At 49.7% G+C, this 10,627-nt stretch overlaps 1 protein-coding gene across 1 annotated transcript in view; it reads right to left on the minus strand.

The window, feature by feature from the left end:
- Positions 1-5,673: 5,673 nt before the first annotated feature.
- Positions 5,674-10,627, minus strand: part of LOC101630506 — a 17,557-nt gene continuing 12,603 nt past the window's right edge. Inside the window, exons 2-4 of the mRNA XM_004680278.1 lie at positions 10,251-10,411; positions 9,387-9,504; positions 5,674-6,077 (exon numbers count right to left, since the gene is read on the minus strand). Coding sequence (XP_004680335.1) covers positions 5,674-6,077; positions 9,387-9,504; positions 10,251-10,411 — 683 coding nt within the window. The remainder of the gene's footprint in view (positions 6,078-9,386; positions 9,505-10,250; positions 10,412-10,627) is intronic.

Here is a 10,627-nt window from a genome sequence, read left to right on the forward strand (position 1 = left end):
AACCATCAGATGACTTTCTAGACAAGAAAAAAATAATAAAACCCAAGCAATCATTTTTGAATTTGCTGCCATTAGTATACATCCTTCCAATTTCACTTAAGCATCCTTAAATCAACAGTAAGAAAAATGAATGTATAGCCAATAGCTCCTGCACTTTGCTTCGCCCTCAAGAATGTTCACATTCTTACGTTGTATTATATGTATTGTAACCATTCCATACGTATTATCACCAATTATTATCTTATCATTATTCCCAATTCCTCTTTACAATGCCTGGTCATAAAGTGTTGATCATGTTTGACACCCTTCTAATTCTCACACTGATTATCTGCTGCGCACAGGGAGCCAAAGGAAGAAGGAAATCCTTGGAGAAAAGCGTTAATAATTTACTGGTTGCAAACTGTACTTTTACCTCTGAACACCAGGTGGGTAGAAAACATTACTCATGTTTTTTAATCTAAGAATTTCTTACATTTTTATGACCTGTTCTTTGGGCTTATTTATGATGGTTTGTGACAAAGAGACAACCTTTGCCATTGTGATTTATATTCTTCCAACAAGGGAAACACAGAAAGAGATAAGAAACCCAAATTAAATCATGACACTAAAAAAAAATTCCAGAGAAGGCAAGGAGTTGCCTCATAATTTAAAATTAAAACAAAGATAAGCTTGCTGTACACACTATGAGCAATGCAGAGATAGACATTTTTGAATCCTAAACTGCAAACTCTAGCATTTACCAAACAAGTAACTTTCAAAAGCCCTGTAGCCTGTTTGTGGCATTATAGAATAAAATCTGCCTATTAAAATACTTTTTCAGTGGCTTGTTTTCATCTCACTTGGCGTGGGCTTTGGTTGGGAAAACCCAGCAATATTTTCTAGTGTGGTCGATTGTTCATGGTTGATAGCAGATATCCAGTTGTTTGGTTTTTTTCTTTTATTCTTTTTTTTTTTTTCCTATGAATACCATCTATCATAAAATTGACCTGGACATCTGTTTTCATTTTCAGTGGTACTTTGAAATTCCTTGATAGTTGAGTGCCAATTCTAAAATATGGCTGGATTCCAGGCAAAGACAATTGCCTCAGGAACAGGGAAACTGAGAGGAAAAGTTCCCGCCTTTGTACTTTTCCAAAAAGCCCCATTTGCTGTGGAGGCCAGAGTTCAGGTGAGCAGAACAGGCAGCTGTGCGCCCTGCAGCCTGGACGCCAGGGCCGCTGCCCTCTGGAGACCGCGATCCAGCCCAGGCCTCATAATGGAAGGAGGTAGCAAGGCCGCAGGCCTGACCAATGCCGAGGCCCCTGGCACAGGACTGGCAGGTCACCCCCGCCATGTCGTTCCTCAGAACAGTCTTTGATTTTATGGGAAATCTGGAAGCTGAGCAAATATTGAAACTGGGCTCGCAGGTAAATGTTACAAACTTAATTTCACATCCCAGACTCAAAAATGCCACAACCTGGAGGTGGGAATCATTTACGACTATTTCCCTGCATCCTAAAGAAGCCAGAGGAGCTGGCTGGACACACGGGCCTCCCTGGCATTTCTGCTTTGTTTTCCTGCCTCCCCCTGCTTTCCTGAAAGTATTTACCTGCTCTGTTCCCAATTTTGTCTCTCATGATTACCTTCTAATTTGGTTTTTAAATGCACATATTTGACTTTTTTTTTAATTCCTCCACATGCAGGTGCCCTCCAAACAAAATTAAAATGAAGCAGAGAAGCTGCACAGGGTATATCTGTTCTAAGCTCATCAATACGCTGACCCTCTGGCCCACAGAAGACTAGAAACCCTGGGTTGTCCATAAGCCTTTTCTTGTATCAAAATCCTACACACGTTTACTTCTAAAGGACACTCAGAAAGGCTAGATCTGTTCATAGCAAACGGTGCTGCTTCAAGTGAGTGTGATGTGGCTTTGTGAAAACCCGCCGTTGATGGGCAACACGGGGTGGAGGAAGGGGCCTTCCGTCCTGTGACCCTTCCTGTCTTCTTTCTCCCACAGAATGACTTTCCATGGTTGGTGACAAATCTGTTAGGATGTTACCCAGTACCACAGTTCTTCCAAAAAAGAGAACAGAATAGAATTGTGGGGTGAAAACCAATTTTAAAAAAAAGGCCAGTAGACAAAATTTGGCAGGAATGAAATCAGACAGCTCCACAAATTCCAGACAAAAGATTTTAGTACAGTGCTCCGTTTCTTAATATGAGTTGAGAACGTTGGAGGCACAAACCCCCCTGGTAACAGGCTTGTCATTGCAAGCGGCAGAGAGTCACCAACACGTTGGCCCTTCTGCCATAAAGCAATAACTGTCCTGTGATAACCTCTATTAAAACCCTGACAACCTGTATGTTCCCTCTGTTGGAAACCTAGAAAATGACCGCAAGAATCAGACCCGCATTCTCGGTCCAGCACTTTAACTTGTCAAAAAAGGAAAACAGATACGAATGGGATAAAAGCGAAATTCACGGTTTTACTCGCTTGGATTGAAGTTAACAAATCAATTCTTCGCTACAAACAAAAAAAAAAAAAAAAACAATTGTGAGATAGAAAAAGCCGGCTCAAATTACATCTTCTGAAATTAAATCATCGCCAAATCGAATCTAGGAAAGTGTGGCGAAATGAAACAAGAAGATAAAAATAGCGGCACTCCCAGAAGGAAGCCCTGCAGAGGAGCGGCGTGCATGGGTGGGTGTGAAAATCTGCGGGTGGACGCCATAAACACTCAAACAATGGCCTGACGAGCAAGCGCGGGCTGACAGATGGGGCCTGTGGGAAAGAGGAGAGGCTGAGAAGCATGTGGTCTGGTGGAGCACGGTCGTAGAAAGACGCTGTATCTCTCTGACCTAAAAATACCTTAGCCGTGACCGTCACTTTTCAGTAGGGGGGTCACCTGTTCCCCTTGTTCAGTCAAAATTCCTGCCCCTGCCCCTGAAACACTCCCAGGAGCTTCTGAGACAACTTTGAGAAACTTGGCGCTTGGCAGGCAGGTTCTGAAGCCGCTGGGGTGGTCGATTCACGCCTTCCCAAGCCAACAGACTCCGAGACAACATTCAGGGCGGAGGTGCAGCCTTGGAAAGAACTCTCAGGATGTGTCCATGTTGCTCTTAATGTGGGTGAGCCCTTGTTTTATTCGCTGCACGTTCACACCTGCTCCAGGGCGAGCCCATCTCTGAGCTGACGGCTTCACATCCAGGGGTGCAGACGGGACACTTGGCCATCAGCAGACTTCTCCGGACAGGCCCGCTGGCTCCCACACGGGTCTGCGGCTGGCCTCTTCCCCGCACGGTACATGCCCGGGGCAGTCCCTCCTGCCTGCATGGCTGACAAACAGCTCCCTGTGCCCCTCCGCCTGCCCAGAACAGCTCAGGGAGTGATGTGGTTTCCTGCCGAAGCAGCCAAGGCAGCGCCACTCCACACGGGGAGAAGCGAACACTCTGACCTGGCAGGCTGTGGGCACCCTGGCGCACACCCTCTGCTGGAAGCACTGTGGCCGAGGACCCTCAGCTTCAAGGGTGGCCTCAGCAGAAGGGGACCCCCCCATTCCCGCATGCTCCGGCGTCAGGAGGCCTCCCAGGGTGGCTGTGAGGAGCAACACCAGAGGCCCAGACATCTCACCCCAACTCAGAAGGTGCTGGAAATACCAGCGTGCTGTGGCGGGCAGACCCCGCAGCTAAACCCTATTTCATCCTACATCTTCCACTCCTTTGCACGGCCCATTGGGTCTTGATTTCAAGGGCACACCCCAATAAGTGACCTGTACCTCAAATTCCACGTTGGGCCTATATCCTGAAAATCCAGCCTGCAAGGGAAGACCCGTACCCTCCGGTACCCTAAGCCTCTCTGCTCAGCTCTCATCACCCCCTGTTCGCCCGCTCCTGCGCCCAGCACCCCAACACTGCTAAGGCATCAGAGCCCCTGCTGTGGTTGCTGCTGCTCCACTCCGGACTGACCTCTCCAGATGGCTGTGCGACTTCCCGCCCCTCCTCCAAGGCCCTACCCTGACCCAGGAGAAAGCTGGAAGTAAGAGGATTTCAGGAGAATCGTCCTCGTCATTTCCAAACACCCTCGCGGACCTTGAGTGAGGGCTTCGTCTAGAAGAAAAGACTTCCCTTGCTTAAAGAAGCGTTGGAAAACGACAGCGTTAAGACCCCGAGGGAGTGGGTGGTGAAGAACACACTTCTGACTGGGGGGTCCTAGACCTGAGGGACCTGGGGGGCCTGGGGGAGGGGGGCCCCCACTTGCTGGGTCTCTGGTCTGGGAAGGGGGGTGAGGATGCAGTAGAAGGCGGGCGAAGACTCGGGGACCCGGTGTGCGGGGCAGCTGCGGAAACTCCCAGGGCCACGTGAACCCTGGGAGGGCATCTGCCTCCTGGGCGACCGGGCAGGCTTCCAGGGAGCAGCCTCAGTCGTGGCCCCTTCCCTGAGTGGACTAGAGCACCCCACAAAGTAGGAAGAGCTGTTCTTCGTCAGGCGTCGGCCCGACAAGCGTTACTCAGCCCCGAGAGTGCTCCCGCCCGGCATGGTCACTTTATACGGCACAAAATCCTGTTTTTTGCTCTTCTAGCCCTGACTTTAACGACCTCGGGCTTCACTGTACTTCTAGGGCCCAGATGTAAAAGAAATCACACAGGATTTCAAAATCGAGGCCTATGCATGTTCATCAGAGGAGCTCGAAACTTCAAACTAAAGCCAGCCCTGTGTCTATTTGCGATTAGAGGCCTAAATCTTTTCATGCGTGTTTTCCCCCCAAGTGTTTATATCTGTTTCTCTTTCAGTGAAACAAAAATACTGGGCTTAAAAATAAAACAATAACTTCTCCAAAGTCTTAGCCGTTTTTATGTTCACCTCTACTCACTTTTCATTTGCTTGAGTGAAATGGCCTTGCCCATAACGTCAGATCTACCAGCTTGATTGATTTCAGAGGCTGAGCTGGAAGCCAGGCCTGCCGAGCAGAGATGTCCGACTCCTCGAGGCCAGCGTGAGGAGACCACAGCTGCCTGACTTCAGAGCCCACTGCCGCCCATTTCCATCACACTCAAGAGAGAATCACATATGCTTGTGCTTCAAATAATAATTATGTTCACTGTAGAGACAGCAGTCTCAAAAGCCATCATGCGGCAGTTAGACATTAAAAATAATAATCAGGGCCCTCCTGGTGGCACAACGGTTAAAGCACAGCACTAGGAAGCTACCACAGCCACTGTAGCACGAATTCCATCACCGGCCAGGGAGTGACCCACAGGGCGCAGCAGACCTCTCCCGACCCGCCCGCTGCTCCCCTCAGCAGTGTATTTCATCAGTCTGCCGTTCTGCTCCCCACTCTCTCTGATGAATCCTCTCACCCCCTGCACCTCTGGCCTGCACCCCAGTTCTGTATGCACAAATAAATAAATCTTTAAATAATAATAATAATCAGGCCACATACTAAAGTGACAATAGTAACAGTAAGTGGTACGACAGGGACTGAAGTAAGCAGGTTCTGTGCCAGCCGTGGTACACAGGCTAATGTGGCTGTCAGCTGCACACAGACTATCTCGGGGAGAGCCCCTGGCTGCAGCAAGGCAGGTGTGTGGTGGGTGTATTTCCCCAGGGGAAATCAGTGCTGTGTCAGGTGACCCAAGGTCACTTTGAAAGCAGTAATGTACTGGGCCCTTCGCCCTCCGGCCTCCGGTGAGGCGTCAGGCACTCCTCCGGGTCTTCTTCACAGCTTTATACAGCTTGATGTTCAGGCTGGGGAAGCTGGCGATCTCCTCCAGGTCAAACAACTCCTTAAACCTATCTACGAATTTATTTTCTTTCTCCAGCCTGAATCTCATGACCCAGAGGACGACTGTCGTTTCTTTGCACAGGTGGTCGAAGGTGGCCAGGAGTTCGTCCAGAAAAGGATGCGCGTAGACCACGTCGGCTGCCAGGACGTAGTCAAAGCTGTTGGCAGCTCTGGGGAAGCGCTGGTCCAGAGCTATGCCCCAGGAGAGCTCTTTCACCTGTGGCAAATGCTTGCACCTCGATTTGGTGTTTCGGGAGATGTTGTATTGCAGGTTTCCAAGTAATTCTGGTAAATCAGTGGCCGTCACCTGGGCACCTGTGAAACAATGGACAGCAGGAAAAGTCACCCTCATGGGACAAGGCACAATGACAGGCTGGAAGCCAGCGGGCATTTTGCAATTTGCACAGTCACTGGCCCCAGGAAAGCCTGATCAGCACCCAGACGAGGGAAAGCCCTTTCACAATGGTTGCCGAGACAGCTGAGCGCCTCTCCTTGAAAAGACCAGATGCTGGTGGCACTTCTGTGCTCTTTGTGTTTTCTCTGCTCCTGTGTTTTTTGTTATGCTTTATTGTGGCTGCTGTTATTGTCTGAAATCTCCATGTGCGAGGAGAGAAATATCAAGAGAAGGGGATTTTTAAAATACTGGGGTACCTTCTAGGGAACACAGAGATCACGCTTGCAGATGAACAGGGACATCGTTAAGAGACAGCTGAGCCTCAGTCTCATCAGAGCAGAGCAGACCCGTGAGCTAAGCGGGGGACAGCGGTGGCTTTGCAGGGAGTGCTCGGGTGTGAGACATGGTGGGGGGACACCCACTGTCTGGTAGCACTGTGCGGAAGGATGGCGACTTGCAGGTTTCTGTCCAAGCGTTTAGCTTGGCCCCTTTATAAGTATAAATTTATCACAACCCAGGCACAAACATGTATGTTGTTTTCGTAAAGCCAGCGATCACAGATGCACAGATGAAGAAGAGGTCTTTTCCGAGCTGAAGTGAATAGTGGCAGCATTTTCAAGAAAACATCAGAAGGAACAACACTGTAGAAGCCAAGCGCCAGGGAAACACGGCTCCCGCAGGGAATTCTGAGCAACGCCGGCAACGTACGCATAAGTCTGCCGTCGTCCTCAGAAATGGGCAGCGGGTCTGCAGACGCTTGTCTGGAGAAGACACCAGACGGCCAGCAAGCACATGAAGCTGCCTGTCATCTCTGATTATCAGGGAAATGCAACTCAAAGCAAGATGCCACCTCTCAGATGAAGAATGGCCGTTATCCAAAAGATGAGAGGCGAGTGTGGGAAGGATGTGGCGTAAGGGAGCCCTCGCCCACGGTTGGTGGGAATATAAATTGGTGCAGCCATTATGGGGAGCAGCATGGAAACTCCTCAAATCATTAAAACATAACAATCCCATGAATCCCATGTTTGGGTCTTGACCTGAAAATTACAACGCACTATTTCGAAGAGATCTACGTATGCCCATGTCTAGTGCAGCAGTATTTGAATAGCCAAGAGCTTAAAAAGAAATGTTTATCCACAGGTGAGTAGACAGAGAAGAGGACACTGCTCAGCTATTAAAAAGGAAGAACATGAAACCCAGCCGGAGGGGCCCAGACAGCAGTGTGCTCAGTGAAGCAGATGGAGAAAGACGACAACGTATGATTTCACTCATCACATGATACATACAGGAATCAAACTGGTGAACTCAATAGAGCAAGAACGCACTTCCAGACTACTAGACCAACTATGGTTACCAGAAAGGCAGGAAAAACAGAGGTGACTAACTCGGGAAAAAGGACACGATGGTAAAGGAGAGGTCTGGGCTTTGAGCGGTGCCAATGCTGATTTATCAAGAGATACGCCTGAAACGTACACAGTTATGTAGCGCGCAATGTTATTCACTAAAAAAGCAAATATAGTCAGGGAATCCTTGGTGGTACACGGGTTAAAGCACTGCGCTAGGAAGCTCTCCAAAGCCGCTGCAGCACGAGTTCAATCCCCAGCCAGGGAGCTGACCCACACGGCGCAGCAGACTTCTTCTGACCCACCACTGCCCCCCTCAGCAGTGTACTTTTTGGTCCGCCTGTTCTGCTCCCCACTCTGTCTCTGGTGAGTGCTCTCACCCACCACACCTCTGGCCTGTACCCCAGTTCTGTAAGCATAAATAAATAAATCTTTAAAAAAAAAAAGTAAATAAAGTCAACCTGGACTTTTGCCATCAAACAAGAACAGACTTGGGTAAGAGTAGGAAGCAGGGTTAGAAGTCTTTCTCTTGCCAGTGGTTGTATTTTGTGGGAAATATTAAAATAGGAGGGAGATGTGCATATTATTGTGGAATCACAGAAATATAAACCTTCACCTTCTAGTATGGATAAGTCTCTCATTTTCAACAAATTTTCATCTCTTCGGGGGGCGAACCCCCTCACCCCCGCTTTTAGAATATTGACCAAAGAAAGTTTCCAGCTTTTGATATTTATGCCAAATTATACAAGAGAAGGAGTCCATTGTTTTCTAAGGAAGAAATGACTTCCCAGCGCAGCCCACAGAGCGGACAGCAGCAAGGACTCCCGCCCGCGGCCGAGATTCGAGGGGAGCTGCACACAGCCGTGTGCGGACAGAGCTCGGCTCAGATCCCACCTCCCTGTCGGGGGAATGCTTGAAGGGTCCTGTATTTCCACAGTGTTTAGAAATGTGTAGATTGCTAAATCTTGAATTCCTCTCAGGGTTTTCGAGTGGCAGGTGTGCACTTCCGAAGATCAGGGAAATCAAGAGAGACTGGGGTGCACATCAGAGAAGGCGAGGAGGCGGATAACGCCCAAGGCAGGCCGGGCACACGGGCTCACACCTGCACCGGAGAAGGGCCGGCGGCGACAGGACCGGCCCTGGGACAAGAATGGAAATGAGCTGGGAAATGAAGAGGAAACACACACATTAGGACCAGCCAGGACGTCGGCGGGGTCCTCGACTCGTGAGCAGACAGCGACCCATAATATCACAGGACTTCAAGACGCAAAACTTGTACAAGCTGCCTGGGAACACTGAAAGGACTAAACTGTGAGTAAGAGTGCTGGAGTCATCAGCAGATGCCTGCCCGGGACCCGCAGAGGGCCGGACCCAGTAGGAGCTCACTGCCACTGAGCACACCAGGGGGCTGCACAGCCCCCCAGGACACACTGGGGGAGCTCAGTCAGGTGACTTGGAAGGTGACAGAGATTCCGGATGAAGCACATTTAACCAATTAAGGAGTTAAAAATAGGCCCTCCTTGGTGGTGCAATGGGTTAGGGGTAGCGCTGAAAGCAGCCACCTCAGCGTGAGTTCGATCCCCGCCTGCCCCGGAGGTGACCACAGGGCGCGGCAGACCTCTCCTGACCCACCCACTGCTCCCCTCAGCAGTGTGCTTCATTGATCTGCCCATTCTGCTCCCCACTCTGTCTCTGGTGAATCCTCTCACCCTCCACATCTCTGTCCTGTACCCCAGTTCTGTATGAATAAATAAATCTTAAAAAAAAAAAAAAAAAGTAGCCACTTTAAAAAAAAAAATAGGCGTTGGTCAGAGAAAAACCAGAGTGAAAATAATGAATGGCATTTGATGATGCCATTCTGACCCCCACACACTCAGAACTACTTACCAAGCAAGCTGGCCACAATGGAGACTAACCCTGTCCCTGCTCCGATCTCAATCACATTTTTGTCCACCATGTTATACTGCTTTGTATTTGTTTCCAGAAAATAGCATAGAACAAGGGCCTAGAGAAGATTTAGAAGAGAAAACAATTGTGTTGGCGAGTAATAACAGAAAGCAAGATTAAACTTCATTTAACAATGCCCCGTGCATGTGTGTTGAGGGGTTGCGCATGTCTACATGTATGTGTCTACATGTGTACTCGCATGCATACCTGGGCTTCACTACAGATTAGCAGTAGAATTACACCCCCCAAGAGGCTCAGCACATAGGTGAGCGAAAAACCCTTGGGCACTGTTGGGGTAAAGAGACCAAGAAAAAGAAAGAGAAAGAAGTATTGCTTAGGTGAGACCGCCTTCGAAGAAAGTAACTTATGGTATACTGATGGCATTTCAAAGAAGGGAGTGGAGTCGTGCAGAAGAGGCTGCCCTCCATCATGGGTCAGTGGGGCAGGGGTTGGGGACCTTTTAGGTGACCCTGCGTGGGGAGCCAGATGTCGATTTCATGTTAACAGTTAATTCAGACAGACTGTTCAGTGGGGCATAAAAACGTTCGCTGTTCTGGCCTCCTGTCCTCATCAGAAGCAAAGGTGTCAACCACGTGCTTTATTCATCCTACAGGTTCTGATAAAGTCAGAAACAGAATGACCCGATGGAGGCATTTTTCTAAAGGTGTCCTTTCTTGATTCGAGTGTTGCTGGTCACAGGGTAAAGCCGCACAACCCCGTTTTCTTCTGCCCAACAATACACAAAAACATTTGCACCGCGGGCGGAGAGACCCCAGAACGCCCCAGAACGGGGCGCCCTCTTACCGACGGCCACACCACGGCGCCGTAGCAGTCGGTGGCCTCGGTGATGCGGATGTCGTGGCCCGCGAAGCGGAAGCTCTCCCAGGAGCTGCTGGTTAGCAGGCTGGGCACGTAGCACCTCGCCATGATCTCTGCAGCCGCCCTCTCGTCCTCACGGCCGCTCTCTGCCGAGACAGGTGGGGCGGCGCTCAGCTCGGACGCAGACCGCAGGCCCTTGCCCCAGCTCGGGATCCTACCCAACACCCCCACCCACACAGAGCAGGTCCTGGGGCCATGAGTGTCTGGAGCTGGTGAGTGTGATGAACTCATAGACTTGAGTTTAAAAATTGGTAAGAAGGCCCTCCCTGGTGGCGCAGCGGGTTAAAGCGCAGCACTGAGAA

This window comes from Condylura cristata, unplaced genomic scaffold (genome assembly GCF_000260355.1).
Source record: "Condylura cristata isolate star-nosed mole 26May11 unplaced genomic scaffold, ConCri1.0 scaffold00010, whole genome shotgun sequence".
Taxonomy (NCBI): domain Eukaryota; kingdom Metazoa; phylum Chordata; class Mammalia; order Eulipotyphla; family Talpidae; genus Condylura; species Condylura cristata.